The sequence below is a fragment of the Miniopterus schreibersii genome (assembly GCF_964146895.1).
Source record: "Miniopterus schreibersii genome assembly, chromosome: 7".
Classification (NCBI taxonomy): Eukaryota; Metazoa; Chordata; class Mammalia; order Chiroptera; family Miniopteridae; genus Miniopterus; species Miniopterus schreibersii.
The window spans coordinates 37,259,753-37,281,777 of record NC_138108.1 but is presented as its reverse complement, the minus strand read 5'-3'; the positions used below and the strand labels follow the sequence as shown (position 1 = coordinate 37,281,777).

Sequence of the window (22,025 nt, the reverse complement as noted above, 5' to 3'; positions counted from 1 at the left end):
ATTTTAGCTCTGGTTTCTACCAAGAAATCGTGGAGATATACGGCAGCAGGAGCCCATCTTGCTGACATGAAAGTACTTATTCTCGAGAGATACTCATTCTTGCAATGCAGCAGAGCACCACCAACTGATGAATCACCACTCTGGGATTTGATGACAGAGGCCAAAAAGACTCCTTTTCTTCTAATATGTTATTGTTGGAGAAGCTCAGCTCTACAACGCTATCATTACAATGTCTCTCTAATTTTTCTCTTGGTCTACTGATGATGACAATGGTCAGCAAATGATCAAATTTGATTTATGTTCTACAGCAAGTATTCCCTTGCTCTGATGAGCATTGTCTCCTTCAAATAATTTACATCTTTCGAAAACCCCCAAAATATCACAGGAAGCTCCAAAGAAAATCAAGTGTTAGAATTTGCAACTAGATAAGAAATATCCAGGATGTCTGCAACCAGTTTCTAGGAAAAGGACAAGTCCTGTTCCTTGGCCTCTGAAGATGGCTGATTCGCTGTGATTTACTTCTTGCCAACCCCCAGCCTTTCTCCTGGATGGGATTGTTGCAGGCTTCCTGATTTTGATCAACTTGCTGTATTTATTCACTACTTCCAAGAGTTTTTTAGTAGGTTTTGGAGATTTTTAGTAGGTTTTGGGGATTTTCTACATAGAAAGTCATCTTACCTATAAATAAAATGGTTTCATTTCTTCTTTTTCAATCTACATAGCTTTCCTTTCCCTCACTTGTCTTACTCACTAGCTAGGACTTCAAGTGCAATGTTGAATGAGAGCCTCTGATGCCTCTAGGGAGGGATCCTCAGGCCTCTTCTTGTTTCTGCTGGTTGCAGTCTCTCATGCAGGCGTGGTGGCTCGGGGCAGCTGTGTGACACCAACCTCTGGTGTCCATTGTCACCTGGCCTTTGCCCATGTGTCTCCTCCGTGTCTCCATCTCTATCATGCCTTCTTGTAAGAACACCAGTCACTGGATTTAGGAGCCACCCAGACGCCCTCTTCTACCCAGTACAGTCTCTAATTGGGTAACAAAAATGTCACGCAGGCTCATGATATTATGGCCTCTAGCTTCTTCTCAGGGGCTCCCACATACACTTACATTTCCTCCCCATGTACACGTGTTTCCTGACTCGGTAGGAAACACACTGAGGGGGCGGGTGAAACCCAAGGCTGACACTTGGTTTCCTCGCCCTGGTGTCTGGCTGTTTCCCGGCGCTCAGTGGAACACAGCACACAGTCCAGGTCTTTCAGGTTCCCACAGATCCCATTTCCTCATGAGAATCATCGTGGGGGTTTTCGACATTTTATCTAATCTGATAACCCAGGATTTGATAAGTAATTCTATTCCTCCCGTAAGATGATAGGAATGAATAAATATGCATTTTGAAAGGCATCTCCTAGAGCTGCATCCACTTGGATCAAAGGCAGGCCTCCGAGGGGCTGCATGGCGACTGCTGCTGGAGAAGACTCTGGAGCAGGTGGGCATCTAGCCTTTCAGATTCTGCCAGGTAACGGCTTTCCTTCTTTGTCTGTGTTGCCAACTGTTCTGTTTGCCAACAGCTTGTCTGTGTGTGGGTTTGCATAATATGCATTACACAGAAAGGGGGCTTTCTGGCACCACTGGAATAATATGGGCTAGAGACTATTTGCCATGAGTAAAGTACGTTTCTTTACAGTTCATCTTTCGAATTCTTCTCTTTGAAAGATTTTATTGAATGATTTTTAATGCCAGTGTAAGATAATAATACCATTTTGAAGTTGTTTGAATCAATAAAGTTCTTGGAAGAGAACAGCTGTTGAATGACAAAGGGAAAAGTGTATTTCATTAGCTGTTTCTGGAGCTGGATTTCTCAAGTATTGATTTAAGTGGGTTCTAAATGGGGGGAGGAGGGGGGGAGCCAGAGTAGGGAGCCATCCAAATGTGGATGGAAAACTTGAAATTATGTAACTATTATTGTTCTGGTTTAAAGAAAAATCAGGTTGGATCAATGTTTTCCAGCTACTCCTATGGTTAAAATATGTTTCACTTTCACCCATTTTTTTATTCTGTTACATGGAAATATATGCATTGAAACATTTTTGTTTATACAATTCTTTCTGTTTTCTTGTCATTTTAAGAGGATAGGGTGTTAATTTTATGGTATAAAAAGAAGGATTTTTGAATCCTTCATTATAAAAGAAGGAAAAATAAATCCTCTCAGTTTAAGGAGGAAAAAATAAAATAAAAATAAAATAAAATAAAAATCCTCCTATTTTGCAAAAAAGGAGAAAATATCCACTGAACAAAAGGAAGAGCTGTTTGGCCAAACAGACTCCAGAATCAAAGACTGTTCATCTTGAAGTGTGTCCTGCATCCAGCCTTCCCACCGACGCTTGGGTGGTTCCTGATGTGACGCCCACTCTCACCCACACCCGGGGCAGTGGTGCAGGGGTTCATGGGTAAAGGCCAAGTTAGTAGCTTTGTACTTTCCATTTGAGGGTGAATTTATAGCTGGTAACACTCAAATCTCATCTCGTGAGGAGAGCAGAGAAGATGAGTTGTTGCTTTAAGCAGGACACTTTCGTCTCATGAATGCAAATCTTTTGGCTTTCTGATGCAGCTCAAGAGTCTGTTTATTATAAATGGAAAACAGTGTGTCCTGCTTTGGCATTTGCATTGACAAGCACAATATCAGAGCATGCTTGAGGAAATATTTTATTTTGTTTCAACTAACTTATTTCATGGATACACTTAAAATACTGTAGGTACAACAGGAATCTCAAAAAACTTTAGACGGTGCCCTGGCCTGTGTGGCTCAATTGGTTGGAGTGTTGTCCCATAAACCAAAAGGTCACGGGTTCCATTCCCAGTCAAAGCACATACCTAAACTGCGGGTTCAATTCAGATTGCGGGTTCAGTCCCTGGTCGGGGAGTACAAAAGAAGGCAACTGAGAGAAGTTCCTGTCTCACACCGATGTCTCTCTCTCTCTCTCTCTCTCTCTCTCTCTCTCTCTCTCCCCCTTTCCTCTCTTTCTAGAATCAATAAAAACACGTCCTCCGGTGAGGATTAAAAAAATAAAAGCTCAGATGGCAATTTCCAGTAAGGAATGGTCATGAATTAAAACAAAGTGGAACAAGATGCTGTATTATTTCCTTCCTTCACTTGGAATTCAAATAATCTAAGTTCTTGGATTTGGCTTTTTAAAAAAATGTTTATGCACATGAACGAAATGCTAGTTTCAAATAAGATCTGTTCACAACCAGATTACTGAGCCCCAGCTGCAACAGAATATTGATAATTTGTGTCGTGTTCTAAAGAAGCAGTAAGTGCTGGTTTGGGCAGGTAGGATGTGGCCGCCGAGAGCAGAGACACCCACGTCTGCACGGACACCTGAAGATGATTGATGCCTGACTTTATCTGCTTTAAAATGTGGGAACAATAGCCCTGGATTTTGCCTCTTCTCTCCTCAGTATTATTTTTACCACTAGAGCTAGCATGTATCTTTAAGTTTAAATTTTCCATCCGGGTCCAGCTCGGAGGATGGGAGGATTCTCACTTAAGTTTCATAGGTTAGGTTTTTATCCATGCTTCTGGCCAGAAGCTGACTATGGCTGGGTAACATTTGTAATAAGGAAGAGTAATCAGGTAACAAATACATCTTTCTCTTTCACATCCCCCACCCCCTCTCTCCAGAAGGGAAAAACAAGCTAAGTTTAATAAAAATAATTTTATTTTTTTACCTCTGACAGCAATTCAAGAACTGTAATTTTAAGTGTGATCATGTCTTAGGTGCTGGGAATATGGTGATGAACAAGGCTATGAAGATCCTGCTCAGGATCTCATACTCTCGCCAGAGGAGACAGATGCTCGAACCTGCAATTCCAATGCTGTGCATTAAGGGACATGAGCTGGGCAGCTCTGGTGCTGACAGTGCACTTAGCAGGACCATCTACACTCCACTCGATGTGTCAGAAGGCTTCCTGGAAAAGGTAGTGTCTCAAATGGAATTGGAAAAATAGCAGGAGTTAAGCTACACATAGATAGGGTGGGAGGGAGTTCTGGAGAGAAAGGACTAGAGAGAAGAAAACACGACAGGGTAAAAGCCTGAAGTTAAGTATTACTTTGGGTGGGTGGGGGGTTCAGAAGGATGGAACAGGGGCTAGGAGGGGGGTGGGTATGAAAGGGTCTTGTATACTACTTGAAAGAATTTAAACTTAAGTGAAGTAGTTAGCAGGTTCTTGCAGTAATCTGTTTTGAGCCTGTATCTTGACTATATGTGATGGTTGACATCATTGAATGAAATAGTTAATTTTCCTGATTCTTTCCCCAAATATTTTAGATATTATAAAATATGCAGAGATTCAAACGTAAGGATTTATACAGTAAATTCCTCCTGGAATTCAGTGAGAGAAAAACTTTATCACCCAATGTTTATACATCCTTTTATTAGAAAGTCAGAACTGGAAAATGCAGTGGTTTTACCTTGTAGGAAGCTCAACACATATTGTGTTGCACTCCCTTAAGGTGTCAAGTACCTAGTCTCCTTAATTTTTCTTTTCAGTTTCATTTTCTTGTTGAAACCATGATTTGATGTTACTGACTGTCCAGAATTTTTTCTAGAAGTAAATGGGTAAAAATCATAATTATATATTAAAAAGGGATCATCATTTGAAATTCCTAGGCTTTTCCTTTTTAACCAATAATTTTAGTTCATATTTTCATAAGGAAAACTCTTTGATCAAGACAGAAATAGTAGCAAAAGCGAAAATCAAACTTAAGTCTTTGAAATTTAAATATAACCAATAGCTAATTATTCTTTACTGTTGTGGAAATTACTAGATAGTCAATTGATAGCCCAGAAAACTAGGTAGGTAGGTAGGTAGGTAGACAGAAACTGAAAGATATACAAAGAGCTATGTGAAATATATTGTATCAGCATAATGCCTTTTCCCAATATTTGGACTGTAAGTGTGTGGGTAAGTGTGTGTGTGTGTGTGTGTGTGTGTGTGTGTGTATAATCTTACACTTATATATACATCAAATATGGCAGGGACTTTATATACCTTATTTGTTCATACATCATGAATACATGTCTACCCCATCCTGCTCCCCAAAGGATTAACATTAACAGGCATGCAACAGGTGGAGCAAGTTGGCAAGTCCCCATGCCCTAACAACCCCAAACCTCAAAGTCAACCAAGCTGACAAAATGGGGAAGGAGATCCCACTAAATTAACAAGAGGGAGATGGAAGGTGGGGCGAGAATTTGCTGCCCGGTCCTGCCTATCCTCTTTGGACATGAACAGATTTCACTCTTTAGCTTCAACGTGGGAATAACCATTAGGCGAGATACGCAAAATACTTGAAACTGGGCCCAAAGGATAGGAGAGTTAAGAGGCCATGTATTCCCTGAGATGCTGTATATATAAACATTTAATAGGCTCATGTCAAAATCTGGAAGAAAATTAGGAGATTTAATATTTTAATTTAATATTTTAAAACTGAATATGAAGCGCAAGAAAAAAATGCAACTTTTTACTCAAGCACACATTTCACACCTTACGGTAACATTCAGTAGCTTTTTAATATCAAGTGGGATATATTACATTTAAATATTTTATTATTTGTAGACAGTCTTACAGCAACATAATTAATTCTTTCCCTTCATCAAAAAAGCTATAATGAATTATTCTTTCAACTCAAGATTTTACCCTCGCATGACAAGACTATGTTTTAAACCTAAAAAACAAATGCATCTCTTATTCACGTTTATTTTTAAAAGGAGCCAAAAAGATGATCTCCTTGTCTGAGTTATATATTTCAGAAAGGCATAGAACATTCTCCAATATTACAGTGATAATCATGAGAAAGAAGAGGAATCGTCTCACGTCCTTTTACTACAACCTTTCCCCCCTAGATCATACTAAACGCATCCTCCTGAGTTTAATTCCAAGTCTCTGAAAAGGCTGTAGTCTTAAGAGATCAGAAAGGAATTTAAGCTCCAATTCATAAAACATCATTTTCTCATATGGGAACAGCTGGAGATCACATACTAACACCACTCCTTTAATTTAATATTCTGAAGAAACAACATCTGAAAGAGAAATAGTGGGCAGGAGGCAGTGTGATGGCAAATTACATTGATCAATACAATTACTCACAGTCTTCATAACAGGCTTTTCATTTTTCCAGATCTTTATAAGACATGAAATAAAACTCTCAGTTGTCCAAGAGGTAGATGATGAACCCATTTTCCAAATGGGAAACTGAGGCACTGATCTGCCTTACCATGGGCTGCGAACGTGGTCAGCGGCCGAATCAAGAGGAGCAGCAGGAGGAACACGGCTGCCCCGGACACGGGGAAATGCCGGGAACCGTGCTGGGCCCTCCCACTGCCTGCCACCCGTCTTGCGCCAGGACGAGCACAGCTGACGGCACCCTGCAACGCCACTTAAAGTTCACGGCACATCTATTCTCCAGTGGCAAGCCCGTGAGCTCCACGGGAGGGAGCTTATTTACGGCAGCGTCCTCAGACTCAGGAATGTGGGCTACGTTGAAACCACATAGAATGTATTTCAGTAAATGAGACCAAGACATGAAAAACAAAATTAAAGGGCATCTAATGCAATAATAAAAACTACAGCTTCCGTTCAATATTTCTACTGCGATTCTACCAAGAGATGTTTATGAGAACAATTAAAAATACATTTTCAAACAATCGAATTTGAAATGTGACTCACGTCTCTATGCTGTGAGCCTCGATCTGCATGCTCCTAAATTAGCAAGGAGTAAACATAGCATAGTTTTCCTGTTTCATATTGAGCACACCTCCTTCTAGAATACAAAACTGTATCGTTATCCAAGGCAAATAATTTACCTAGCTCTTCAAATAGATTAAAGTACTAAAGAAAACTGGATTATTTCACAGAACAGTGGTATTAGCCGAACAAGCAATATGGCCAGAATGGAGGTACACTTGGCGGGGGGGATGCTTTGTCGGAGATGCAGGAAAAGAAACAACTGTATTGTCCTTTAGGCCGGTGAGAATGACGTCCGTGGGTGCCAACCCCACAGTTACTGTATGAGAAGCCAGTACATTAGCGATACACCAACATAGATGACACACAGCGTTAGCCAGTTTATCTTTGTGATTGGCGGCCTGCGGTTACCTGTCACATGGAGGATGACATTGGAGGAGAGAATGCCACTAGAGTTTTGGGCCCGAGCCACATAGAGGCCTGCGTCTGCCCCGCATACCTTCGGAATAAACACTGAATGTCTTGTCTCCTTGTGTAAAACCTGTAAGTGTCCATCTGCAGACAATTTCTGGCCCTTCTTGTACCTGAAGCAGAGAGTCATTTTTAAAGTCAGGATCACTATTTATTCATGTAATATCCAATTTCTAAAAAACATTGCAAAGAGGCCCATCACCACTGCAATATTCTCTAGTAGGAGCAGGAATCCTGCAGCTACCACAAATTCTAATGGGGCTGTTTCTCCTTCACACAGAGGTTGGCAGCTGGTGGCCAGAGAAGTGCCTGATCGGCTCAGGCCATGTTTTTTAAAAACTAAATTTTTTGACAGCATTTAACAATTGGTAAGTTGCATATGGAAATTCAGATATCCAACTACTCTCAAAAACAGACCATCTGGTCACACTGGGGCTCCGTTTGCTCATGGAAATTGTGTGGAATGGGAAACGGTACCCTCCTGTTTGCTCCCCCACCCTTGTCCTTTCAGCTGCTATGGAACAGCAGCTTGTGGCGTCTGGAATCTGTACTGGAGTGACACTCATCTGCCCATTATAGTCATCCCGTACGGTCCACACTGAGAATACCAATGTGCTGTTAGAGGAAGGCCCTTATTCAGCATTTCCTGGAGAAATGAGTCCACTTAATTAATGAATTTATTTCAGTCAAAGAAAATTATTTCTAATTATAAAAGGCATTTATGCAACTGGATTATTACTGTTAATGACATGTTTCTAAAAGCTTCCTATTAACATGAGCACTTAGCTGCATCTTTTTAAAAAGCAAATACTTTGTTTATTTTGTATTTTCTAGACTCTTGTTTACTTACTTATACCCATGTTCTTCTACCCAAGAAGTGATGACGAACCTGAATTGCTTTCTGTTCCTATGGCCTAAGTGATAATTTTGCATTTTTCAGAGTGTCCTAAGAATGCATGATTGCTTGCCAGTTGTTAATGGAGCAAAATTGCAAATCTAAGGACAGATCTTTTTTCACAATAGTCCTTCAGTGTTATAGCTGCAATAATTCTTCAATAATAATAACTAGCCAAGTTATTTGTGATGTGGACAAAACTAAGAAACACTTCAGACAAGATTTTTTTGGGGGTAAACTGATATTTAATGATGAATTAAATATCTTTTAAATTCATAAATATGAAACTCCTGATCTACAAAAACATGCAATTGTAAAAACAACAAAATAAAACAGAAAGCATAAATGACTGCCTGTAGCACAAGTGCAGTTTCTGTTATTAATCTGAGAAACCAGTTTTCTCATAAATTCTTTAGATAACCAATTCACACTTCAAGTACCATCAGTGGGCACACACAATACTGAAACTGATCATTTACTATCTACTAAAGCAGTATGATAAATAAATGCTATTTTACTTATCTTAGTTTAGAAATATAAACTCGTTTCCCACAAATTTCTAACTTTGTCCTCAAATAAATCTACTGAAGGATGAAAAATTTCTAAATGCTTAAAAGTAACCCAATTATTGAGAAAGTTAGAACTACTTTTATAACAACAATATGCATTTCAAAACCTGTATCCTGCTGTTTACTTTTATTAAAACAAATAGGCTAAAAAATAATGTCTCCAGAGTGAAATCATCTTGTTTACAGCTCAGTTATTGCACCACCTTTCAAAAATGGGTTGATTACCTGTCATTGAGAGTAACTGTGAAAGAAATATTTTTATTTCATCTCTCACATTGAAGAAATGCATACAAAGAAACCTTAGTGAAACAAAGAAGGACTGCAAAAGTGGCATGAGTGACTGCTGGGAAGAGAAACAAGTCGAGATAGGTAAATGAAAGGGGAAAACCCAAATTCTTATGTTATTTTATTGAATAAGGGATGTTAAATCAAGAAAATGTCATGCTTATGCAAAAATAAATAATAGGAAAGCATTTCAACCCACCACCTTTAGAAATGTGGAATGTTAAATGGATACAGAAACAGCACGACTAAGCTGCAGTGTTTTTGGAGTTTGTTAAATTATTATATTAGAGGGTTACTTTTTCTCCTTCAGGGTACTAGCCATGCTGCTACTAAGATGAGAGCCGGGGTTGGTGTGAGGTTAAGTCATGCAGAGTTGCAGTACCCAGAATATTAATCAGCTATCCCTCCACCTGTGAGTTAGTGCCCACGAATGATTCACTCAGAGCTTCAGCTTGTTTCTGGTTACGGCTCATCATTATAGGCTACCCACCATGTGAGTGTAGGCTCTGGAAATCCTGTTACTTCAACTTCCAGCGTCACTGGAGAACCTTCCACGACAGTGACATTAGACAGGAGCCTGGAGAAATTAGGTGCCTGGCCAGCTAGGCTGACCACGCTGTTCTTTGCCGATGTACTTTTAATCTCTTCCTGGGGAGCAGCTTGCCTCTGATAGGCCCGGCTGGAGCCTAATGGAAACCCGAGGCCCAAGGACGCACCCTGGGAAGCATGCAGCCTGTCCCGGGTTTTAGTGCCATTGTTATCAGCATGCATTCCCTCCTGTGTTTCTAGCACACCTTCCTGAGCCTGCGGGTGCTGCGGGAAAGCTTGCTCATGCATGTCACTCGGCATGCTCTCGGGGTGCTCAGCACTGGTTCTGCTGATGGCTGTACTCGTTTCCAGAAATCTTCTGGAGGTTAAGGGGGGCTCGGCTTTGCACTGGGGGTAAGGCTTCTCAAAATGACTTGAAAATGTTTCTCTCTCATCATTGCAAGTATCAGCAAAAGCAGCAGGTGGTGGCAGGCCACACTCCTGGGCCTCCCCTGGACCACTGGCCCCTGTCTGCATCCCGCCGCTGCTCATGTGATGGCTGAGGGACGGGCTGGCAGGCTCCTCTACCTCCATGTCAGATGGTGCGAGGGGAGAATCGGGGCTCTCTGGGAGTGGAGGCAAGGAGATGTCATCGGGCGAGACACACTCGTGTTCTTCTGCTGAAAGCGAGCCTGTGGGCGGGAGCGGGCCTTGGACACCATCCTCTTGGCCAGAGGACAGCTGCGTCAGGTCCTGAGGAAGCTGAGCCGCTCCCGCTCCATTGTTGGCCAAAATACCTGCCATCTGCGCCTGCTCCTTCCAAACAGAGAAACCGAAGCTTTGTGTTAGTCAGTGAGTTTTCTTTCTCTAGGTCTCAAAGACGACTTCAGAGAGACAATGTGAGAAAACCTACAGTGAGGTACAGCTTGTAGCCCTGGCTCAAGCCTTACAGAGCTGAACCACTTGTCTATTTAACCTGGGCACAGTCCCATCCCATGACTGGGAATTGGTAAACCGACCTCCAGGCTCCAAGTGAAACATGATAGGCCTTGTGAAACAGATGACAGAAAGGCCTAGTTATCATCTCGAATGAAAGGCTTGGACTGGATAAATGTCTTTTCAGATCATAACCTGAGGAGAGTCCTTTCACCAGCAAATTCTGCGTTGCTTTCTTTGTCTTCGCCCCACGTGGACACGGCTCCTAAACATCAGAGGCTCCCTTGCTAGGCGAGCTCTCCAACTCTACTAGAATAAGCCCTCTCCTTTCTCAGGAAAGCCACTCTTTTCACGTTATCGTTTTATTGTGGCAAAATAGACATAACATAAAATTTACCATTGTAACCATTTTTAAGGGTACAGTTAAGTGGCAGTCACTACATTCACACTGTTGTGCAATCATCTCCAGAACTGTTTCATTTTTCTGAAGTGAAACTCTGCACCCATTAAACACTAATTCACCATCCTCTCTTCCCCAGCCCCTTCCACTCTCTGTTTCTATGAATTCGACAACTCTGAGTACTTCATGTAGAGGAAGTCATGTTAATGACTGGTTTTATTTTCTTAAAGCCTCTTAATTTTATTCCCACATTGAAAAATATCTACTGAGAGCCTGTGATATACTAGGTACCGTGCTGGGCACTGGAGAGATGAAATGGTGAGTAAAAGTAAACAGGTCTCTGCCTTCATGAAGATGACAGTCTAGTGGGGGATGTAGATATTATTGGAACCATCACGCATTAGGATCTTTCACAACAAAACACACCAGGATACAACAGAAGAGCACCTGCCACTCACCCTCTGTCCCATGTGGAGTGTAAGTCATGCTAGTCATCAACTACTGCTCACTCTGTTGTTATTTCTCCCCACTAATCCACGTCCATCTCTGGCTTAAGAAGTGGCTCAAATATACCCTCTGGTACAGACTCAAAAGAACAGTGACTCTGAAAGAATCTCATCTATCCCAACCTGCTTGTTTTACAAAGACTTCTTTCTTTACCTTTCCTCTGCATTTTGGATGCCTTTTTACTTAATTAACAATGACTGGTTCTTGTCCCATTGCTACTGCTTGCACATAAGAAAGTTATGTCTTGCCTTGGCTTGGAGTTCTTTGTTTTTGCACATAGTCCTGCTCCTGACATACTTTATGAGTGATTTTTGAGAAATAAATGTGTTTTTAGGTTGAAGATTAGAGGTAAAAAATAAAGCAATGCTCCTTCTACTAACCTGTAGGCAGGCCTTGTTTTTGGAGAAATTATAAACCCAACTTAGAGAAAGGAGTTTCTTTCAGCCATTTAATAGATGGTTAATTTCTGGGTCCAAAAGCCAGTAGCTCTTAAAAGTCCCTCTCATTCAAATAAACAAACAAACAAATGCATACCCAGTAGGGAATGCCTCTCCTTTCACTTTTCCTACTGTAGCTTAGCTCTGCCTCTTTTTATCTCTTTCCGATAGTAGAAGGTTTATTTTCCTTTTCTTAGGGACATTGATCCAACTTCCTATTCAGTCTAAAAATCTCCTCTATGCCATCTGGCAGCCTCTGTTTGAACATTTTTCCTGAAGGATGTTTTCTTTGAAGATAATTTTATGCTTTACTTGTGTTAAGAATATCTTCCTATATTTAGCAAATATCTGCCTTCCCTCAGTATCCACCAATGGATCTGCACTGGCCTCCTGGAGTCACAGAGATGTCCAACTGCTCTCCTCTTAACACGCCCCTTTGACTACTTGGAGAACTGGTCCCATAGCCTCTCTCCCCCGTCTCTGTCTTTGTACTTAGAACCTCCACCTCTTCTTCTGCCTTGACTCCTGGAACTTTGTCATCCTGACCACCTTCTGAGAGGTCCTACTCCTACTGGGCTGTGAGCTGCTTTACAGGCAAGAAATCAGGGACATTTGTTGATCTACAGGTCATCCAGGGGCAGGCAACTCCTTAATGACTTGTTTGGGTAACATTTGCCTCTCTAGAGAAGAATAATGTTTTTTAAATGTGTGAAAATTTTCAAAAAGCTTAGGAGAGAAACTTGAATAAAAGTCCAGGCTAGTCTCCCCACTCCTCACTCCGTCCTGGAGAGGAACTGACTCACCTAATTGTGGGTTTAGCAGAAGAGACTGAACAATCTCAGCTCTCTTGCTGATGTTCTCTCTTTCAGATCTGCCTTCCACCAAATGGGTGCATTTACATTGGCTATAAGGCATGAAAACCTCTGTACAGGAAGCCAGTGGTTGTCTAGTATGCACCCAAGTGGCTGGGTAGACAAATCTGTCTAAATCAGAGATGAAATTTTGGGAAACCCTCTAAATAAGTCCGAGTCATGTCTTCCAATCCATCTTTTCCTGGTTACGAATTGCTGACTGCTGAGTCTCACTTTCAGAGGGTGCCAACTCAAGAAGGCAATCCAAGAATATTATTTTTCACTCCCTACAAGTCCTAAAGTATAAAAATACTTTCTGCAGAAAATACATTACCAGATAACTTCTGGCAATAAAAGAAAGAGAATTTTCTCAAATCTCTTTTTAGAAACTTTTCAACTTATTAATATCCCCCCCCTAAATGTGTTTATTTCCAGGATTTGTTTACTTTCCAGAATGGGAAGCAATCAGTGGAATCATCATCTCCTTGATCTATACATGTTTTTATTCAAGTGACTGTGTTAATTCTTCTTTTTGTTTGTTTTTATAAGAACCACGTGGGACTATTAATTCACAGTGAGTTTTTAATCAACTAAAATCTACTTTCTCTATCCATTTATATCATTGATAGAAATGCTGAACACTGCATAAGTTAGGACAAGGCCAGATGTCTCCCCAAGGCAAGGAAAGCTGTCTTCCAGGTTGACACTGATAAACTACTTGACACTCTTGGGTACAATCATCACCAGACCAAACTCATTCAGTTCTCATTTTCCCACTTACCTTAAGAGAGATATCATGGGTGTGTTTATCAAATGACTTCCTTAAACCATAATAAATTTTGCCTGTGGCACTAGTCTAGAATTGCCCAGTAAATAATCATCTCAGAAAGCAAAATAAGGTGTTTAATACAAGTTTTTCTGAGTAAATCATGTCGGCTTTTGGCATTTTTGCCTTTAATTTCAAATACAAATAAGCTTTCGGTTTTTAAATCATTATGAAATTTTATAAAAATTCCTTTTAAATCAACTGAGTTATACTTTCCTGGATCTACTAGCTTTCCTTTATGAAAATGGTTCCCAAACATTCACATATACCAACTATTTTTTCACATTTCCCCACCGTGAAACCATATTTGCTGTCAGTTGAAAAAGAGAGGGGGGAAGGGGAAAGTATGTGTGTTTGTGTTTCTAGAAAAAGGTAGTTAATCTATTTATCTCAGCACAGATAGGGCATATTTGTATCAATCTGATGAATTCTGGCAAAAGGGTGGGAAGTTCTGATCTAATTCACTAAGACACAGCTCACTCTCAGCATTTTGCTCATAACCTTGGTTGCTGTCTTTTTTGTTGATTCCTTTTTCTTTTCCCAACTTCTAAATGTATGAGTAATGCGATGTTGGATTTAGTATCTTTTAGAAACTTAATTAATAAAATGTGATACATTTAATGTTATTCTTTATTATTTTAACTAGTAGATTTCAATCGAGGGTGATTTCGCTCCCCAGGAGATACCTGGCAATTTCTATAGACATTCTTGGTCGTCACAACTGGGTGGGGTGGGTGAGAGGGCAGCTTCTACTGGCATCTAGTGAAGAGAGCCCAGGGATGCTGCCAAATATCCTATAGTGCACAGGACAGTTCAAACAACGAAGAATTCTCTGGGCCAAAATGTCAATAGTACTGAAGCTGGAAAACCCTGATTTAGACCAATCAGAGTAACCAAAGACTAAGATATACGATGAGGGTCCAACAAGATGACCAAGGTTTGCCTCAGAGGAGAACCAGGATGTAAGTACCTCAAGGTCACCCCACAAAAAAAGGCAGCTCGCTTAATGGGTCTTGCAGCCTGGTGGTTATATAATTAAACTAGATCTCCACATATATTTAATCTGTGGAAGAGGACCTGTAAACAAGCTCTAAGAACTGTATTAACTTCAAGGGAGGATAATTATTTCTCCATGAGATAAGTGCACAAGTGGGGAGATTTTTTTTTTTTTCAGTCTCAGGTCAAAAGAAATATATTTTATTAATTTGGGGCAGTTGAGAATAGTGTTGATTCTGCTTGTTCCTTCAGTTTCTTGGGAGAGGGAGAAACCAAGGGAGCAGGCAACTTGGCAAAGCAGAGAGTCTGGAGGTAATTATAGTCCAGCAGCTATGAATAGAGAGTGAGCAACTTATGCCAAAAACCCATAATGATGTGATTTAAATAATACATTTGATATCATGAAACATTTGCATTTTGTGGGTATTTGCAGTTTTTGCTACATGCTTAATTTATCTGCAATGCATAGGTTTTAAAGTAATTTAAAGACTTTTCTAAATAGTTTAGTATTCATATTTCAGTTGGGTTCTACATTTTAGTGCCTGGAGATATCTTAAAGGTAGATTCTATGGGAACAAGATACTATCTAATTTCATGTATTAAGTCTTTCTAATGGGTACTGTACACAATAAAATCATAGCTTGGTGGCATCATAAAGAGGGAAAAGTAAAATCAGACACTGGGATTGATAGGAAAGGACAGTGGGAAAGGCAGTTAGAGATGGGAGACACAGAAGTGGTTTGGGGTGACAATGTGGTATCTGAACAGGCACCCCAGTGTCACTGTAAAATGCTGTGGTTCCAGTAGTCATTAGGAGAGGCTCAGAAGGAAAGAGCATAGAGCAAAAGGACTGAGTAAGGGGTATAAAGGCAGTAAGAATGAGGACAATCACTGCATTGACATCAGGAGATTCAATTCAGACAGATAAGAGGCTTCAGTTCACATCTTCATTTTTTGCACTGCACAATGACTTGAGCCTCAGAACGGAAGTAATGAGTAGCTGAGGCTACGTAGTTTTCTTTACCTCATTCATTTCTTCATTGAATGCCGTCTGCTTATTTCTCACTGGTTCTTTCAGTAGGTCAATGCAATCATTGTGGAAGTCTTCTGAATTCAGCTTCATCTTCAAAACATCTCCCTGATGTACAAAGTGATAGTTAGTGAGAGCCTGGCCCAGAAAAGCTGGAGGAACAATGCCACATAATAATCACTTGGAAGAAAACAGGCCACTTGCAACCTTTTAGTGAATGTATTCCACAAAAGACTGATGTACTCCCATCAGTGATTTATGAAATTATCCCTCCAAGCTCACAGTTCCCCTCCTGCCTCACTCCTTTGATAAAGTTCATTGCCAGTAAAAATTGGCTGGTCAAAGGCCCAGCATGAACAAGTTCATTGTTACAACAGTATGCACCTACAGGAGCATTCTTTAGAGAAAGGCATGATTGTACACAGAAGTTTAAACCATTAGGAGAGTGTAGGGGAGCAGCAATGATGCAGAAATGACTTAAGATTTCTGGTGTAGAACAAAGTAGGAAATCCAGAGAACTTAAACAAGCAAATGTTTGGGAGACTCACGAAAGGAAGGAAATATCACTGAGTGTGTTAAAAAATAAAAAACAGCCCTAGCCGGGTTTGCTCAGTGGTTAGAGCGTCGGCCTGCGGACTGGAGGGTCCCAGGTTCGATTCCCACCAAGGGCACGTACCTAGGTTGCAAACTCGATTCCCAGCCCTGGTTGGTGTGCAAGTGGGAGGCAACCAATAGATGTGTCTCTCTCACATCGATGTTTTTCTCTCTCTCTCTCCCCCTTCCACTAACTGAAAAACAATGGAAAAAATATCCTCAGGTGAGGATAATAAATAAATAAATAAATAAATAAATAAATAAATAAATAAATAAATAACACAATTACGCTTCATGTGGGTGATGACATGGCACCTGCATTTCATGGGGCCCTGTCCTAGTCATGGAAGTAGAGAGGTTTGCAGACTGCTGTGGAGATAGTATGAGGGCTGAGAAGACTTGGTGAAGGTGAAAGGAGACACGGGTACACCGAGTGACAGAACACCAGTTTAGAATGATGACTATACTGCAACAGAAGTTTCTCTACTCCACCTGGAACATGGTCATTACATGAACTTTAAAGAAAAAGGCATGCCCTTCGAAGTACATATTCTACACTGACTCAGAAGATTTGGGGAACACATTTCAGGGGAAATTCAACTTTAGCCTCAATTCTAAAACCTAAACTAGTTTGTATCACTGGTCACTCTGCGCTAGTACATACTTGATACCTAATTCCAAATGGCAGTTGCTGTGGAAAGGACATTAGATCTTGAATCCTATCTGAGTTCAAATTCCAGGTCTACCACTACTGACTGTGGGGGCAAGGAAAACACTTTTACCCTCTTTGAATTTCCCTTTGAAACAAAGAAAACACATTTGCCTTATCTCCATCACAAGGTTATTTGGAAATCGCTGATGTAATTATGTATGAAAATCCTTTGTAAATCTCAAATCGCTGTACAAATAGAAAGGATTATTATCACTATTTCAGCCTTAACAGGGATTTCTGGGCTACTTTTTAATAAACCCTAAAAAAGAGCCATAGTATAAACCTTGAAAACATAAAAACTAGGCATGTATGCTTCTCATGCAAACATCTGTAAGTATTTGTAAGCATTCTTTGACAAGGTTTTATTCAAGCTGTAACTCATAAGGGCAATGCTGATGCTGGTTTCTCTTTCCAGAAAGGTCCTCCCCATTTTTATCCACCCAGATCAAACCTTTTTGAGTTATTGCATGATTCTTCTTCTCTGTACAATCCTTTGAGTTTTTACTACAAATGTCAAAACCCTTTCTGGAGAAACTGCTTTAGGCAAAGCATAGGATAAATGTGTGACATGCTATATTGAAGAGAGCCACAGGGTTTCCTCAAATATAATCAGGTAGGAGAGTTGGGGATGATAGTGGTAGTTATACTGATGATTATGCCAGGAAAACACAGTGCTAGGAGAGATCAGAGAGGAAAGAACACCGAAGGAAGGGGCTGTGGAAGAGGCAATATTTGGCCTTGGCTTTGAGAGATGGTAGGATTTAGAGAAACACAGAAGGTTATGTCTTTGAAGTAAAGGTTTAGAAGCAGGAAACCTAGGGATGTGGGAGGAGTAGATAAGTGAGACAGGAACCTACAATGACTGTGGAAACACAGAGGTTTGGGAAGACAATCAGCCTCAGAACAATGGAAAGCCTTTAATCTGAACTTTATTTGGTAAGCAATGAAGAGTTTGTAGTGAAGTGTGCTGAATGTAAAAATAATACCAGCAGAACTGTATTCAGGAAGGGCAATCTAGCTGGAGAGTATAATTAGGAAGCCCCTGACCACTGCAAAAGAGAATTCAAGTGATGGGTAGGAAATGAGAGAGGGTCTAACCCTTACTATAGGAGGGTAGAACGAATGGGGAATGAGGAAGTGTAGAGAGGGAATGGCAACAGCTTTCAGGAAGAACAGCCATGAAGATGGAAAGCTAGAAATGGCTGTAACTTTAAGAGAATAGATTTTATTAAGTGGATCTCACTGGAAGATGCACAACATCAATGAGAGGGATGTTGTAGACAACAGGGAGCAAAGCAAGAGAGGAAGCAGTGATTTTTAGGCTGCTGTGTATCGGGAGCCAGGAGAAGAAATGGATCCTCAGGGGGTGGGGTGGCGGTGGGGAGGAAATGATAAATGTTAAAAAAGATAATATAAGATATATGGTACATTTGTATATTACTGGTGGCATTATAAGTGTAAAACATTTATGGAATGCAATATCAATATATATATTAGAAACATTAACAATTGATATTTCATATATACACATATGAAGCATTAATAATTTCATACCCATTTACTGAAAACTGGAGAATTTATGCACAGGTAATAATACAAAAGAAAGAAAAAAGCTACATGCATGAAAATGTTTATTGCAGTGTTATTTAAAATGGTAAAGAAATTTTTAAAAAAAAATCTAGATTCTTAACCAACGGAAAAAGAATTTGGTTGAATTAAAAGGTTAGAAAACTGTTTTTGAATGGAACTGGTATTCAAATTTATGAAATGGAAATTCATACAGAAAGACGTTTGCTAGAAATACCTATAATTCTGCTCTGAACTGTAAGAGCACCACTATGTCTCAATAAGAACAATGATCACAACAATAATCACAGGTGTCACCCATTGTGTAAGTGTACCACAGCTTTTTTATCCACTCATCTCCTGATGGGCACTTGGGCTCCTCCCAAATCTAGGATATTATAAATAACGCTGCGATAAACATAGGGGAGCATATATTCTTTCAAATTAGTGTTTCGAGTTTCTTTGGATATATTCCCAGAAGTGGAATCTCTGGGTCATAAGGCAGTTCCTTTTTTTTTTTTTTTTTTTTTTTACCATGCGGAACACTAAACTTTATTCACTTTATTTATATATTTAACAGTTCTAAAGTATTTACTTCTTGCTTTGACAAAAATGAAAAATATAGGAGCACTGACTGACTCCTCTTTAGGAAAAAGGGTTATATGTACAGCTACGGAGAGTTATGGCTCCTCCTTTACATACAAAGGAAAATATTAATAAAAAAGTGCTTCATTGATCAAAAAAGGGCTAAGAGCTGCAAGCATTTATTCACACTGTACATCAGACCCAAGAAACCCGTATCATAACCTCTTGGCACCTGTCACTAAGAACTGCACAATCTTCAATTAGACTGACTTCTCCCTATCTGCACAGGAAGACCACACAGATGTGGAGAACTACACCCTGTTTCACTAAATTCAAACTCCGAGCAACCTCCTGCCACTGGGAAGTCAGACACGCGCTCAGATGCTCTTGGCTTTGCCTGGACTAGCGGTTGCTCCAGGGAAGGCTTCTGGGCCACAACTTAACCATACCCAGGCACACATAGGAGCCACCTTCCTGAGACAGAATTTGTCCTTGACCAGGGCACTGCTTCCAGAAAGGGTCAGAAGAGTTCCCTGGTCTCATCCCCACTGCTCACGACAATCTGCCCTGTTACCAGTTAGCAGCTTTTAGCAGAGCCAAGCATGGCCCTACCCCCGAGAGGGAGGGCAGGCACAAAACATGGATGCCAACCAAGATTACAAGGCACAAACCTAAACTCTCCACCCCTCCCCCAAGCAGTTCCACTTTTAATTGAGGTAATTCCATACTACTTTCCACAGTGGCTGCACCAATCTGCATTATCAACTGCATTTTTACACACCAATAATGAACTCTCCAAAAAGGAAACTAAGAAAACAATCCCATTTATAATTACATCAAAAAATAAAATAAAATACCTAAGAATAAACTTAAGAATGTAAAAGACCTGTACTTGAAAAATTATAAGACACTAAAGAAAGAAATTGAAGAAGATACAAATAAGTGGTCGCATATACCATGTTCATGGATAGAAAGAATTAATATCATTAAAATGTCCATACTACCTAAAGCAATCTATAGATGCAACACAATTCCTAACAAGATACCAGAACTATAACAAATATTCCAAAAATGTATATGGAACCACAAAAGACCTCAAGTAGCCACAGAAATCTTGAGAAAGAAGAACAAAGTTGGAGGAATCACGCTATCTGATATCAAACTATACTACAAGGCCATAGTACTCAAAATAGCACCATTTTTTCTATGCCATAATGATTAGTTTAATAGTCTCATGAAGTTAATTGTTCAATGAGTATAATTACCTGAAGATTAGTTTTATTTTCTCTGAGGCCACAATTTAGAGAGAAAATAAAAACTTATGTTAATTATTTATGAATGAAAACATAAGGCGACTTAAAACAGATTTTCATTTGATTTTAATGGCACACATTTATCTTTTAGGATATGATGCATGAAAATGTAAACTAGACACCTTAATTGTGTTTAGCTCTCATTCTCAGCAATGTTTTTTCTCTGCAGTGATGGAAAAGAAACTGAATTAATTATCAGAAACACCCAGATAATTATGTTGGAAAGCTGTGAGACAAATGTGCACATTATGTCCCTTGAGAATTTCCTTTAGAACATCTTTGCACCAGAAGATACTTGATCAACACATTTTTATTTATACCTCTTGAAAATACATATTCTGAACAGACATTACCTTCAGCTTTTCTTCTAGCTCTGTGAGAGAGCCACATAATTCAGTAATAGATTCAAGAACCTCTTTGTGCTTTGCCACTATTTTTTCAGCATATTTCTGTCCTTCTTCAATACCTGGAAAAGAGAAGGAATAAAACTATTTTTAAAGGTTAAATCTTTGGCAGAAAAAAACCCCAGGCATTAATTTACCTCCCCAATGTCTGGTGTAAGGGCTGGTAGATAGTAAGTGCTTAATAAATATGTGCTGAACAGATAAATGAAGGCATTTTTTGAGAAGCAGGTATTCTAGAAAATGCTTACATTTACTGTACCATGTCTCTTTTATGTAACCTAAATAATGATGCTATATTAATATTCTTAAAGCTCAATTCCAATCAGTATTCTCCTGTTCATAATGTTCAGTGGTTCTTTGCTACCTAGAAAAGTATGCATTCAAGGCCCCCATAATATGGCTTTAGCTTGCCTCTCTCAAATGTGTATCACACTAATTCTCTCACAAACTTAATCTCTGGCCAAACTGAACAAGCAACTTTTCCCTCAAAATCCTCACAGCCACTGGGCATTCTTTCCCATACTGGGAATGCCCTCCCCCCCAGTCCCTGGTTCTGCTGTCAAAATCCTACCTACTTTTCAAGCTCCACTTTAAATGCCAACATTTTTGTGAAAATGTTTCTAATATTTCCCAGCTGCACTTTATCTCTCCCTATTGGAATAATAATAAAAATATCTACCATGTAGTGAGTGCATACGCACTTCATATGCATTATCTAATGTAATCCTCCTCAGGTAGGTTCTCTTGCATTTTACAAATGAGGAATCTGACTCTCAAAAGAGCCTCTTCAGGTAACCCAGACAATAAATAACTGGAGGACCAGGCGTCTGAACCGGGACTATTAGAATCCAAAGTTTACTCATAGATAGAAAGCAAGCAGACAGCTGGGGGCCAGAGGGGTGTTGGGATGGGAGGGTTTGAGCATAAAAGAGAGAACTCATGGACATGGACAACAGTGTGGTGATTGCAGGGCTGGAAGGGTGGTGGGTGGAGGTGGAAGAGGGCATAGAGGGATAAATGGTGATGGAAAAAATAAAATTAAAAAAATAATCCAAAGTTTAGGCTAAACTATATTGCACATCATTATGGGCTGAATTGTGGTCCTCCCAAAATTCATATGCTGAAGTCCTAATCCCCAGTATCTTAGGATCTAACCATATTTGGAGATAAGGTTTGCAAAGTGGTAATTAAAAGAGGCCATTAAGGTGGGGCCCTAATCCGATACGACTCGTGTCCTTATATGAACAGGGAGAGACAATGGGGTGTGTGTGTGCACAGAGGGGTGTCCATGTGAAGAGGCAGCAAGAGGGGTGGCCATCTGCAAGCCAAGGAGAGAAGCCTCAGGAGAAACCAACCCTGTCAGTACCTTGATCTT

At 40.0% G+C, this 22,025-nt stretch overlaps 1 protein-coding gene across 1 annotated transcript in view; it reads right to left on the bottom strand.

The window, feature by feature from the left end:
• Window positions 1-4,569: 4,569 nt before the first annotated feature.
• CCDC141 (coiled-coil domain containing 141) overlaps window positions 4,570-22,025 on the bottom strand; it is a 158,964-nt gene continuing 141,508 nt past the window's right edge. The window contains exons 22-25 of the mRNA XM_081142678.1: window positions 20,600-20,712; window positions 15,471-15,584; window positions 9,456-10,309; window positions 4,570-7,329 (exon numbers count right to left, since the gene is read on the bottom strand). Of these exons, the coding sequence (XP_080998804.1) occupies window positions 7,062-7,329; window positions 9,456-10,309; window positions 15,471-15,584; window positions 20,600-20,712 (1,349 nt within the window). The 3' untranslated portion in view covers window positions 4,570-7,061. The remainder of the gene's footprint in view (window positions 7,330-9,455; window positions 10,310-15,470; window positions 15,585-20,599; window positions 20,713-22,025) is intronic.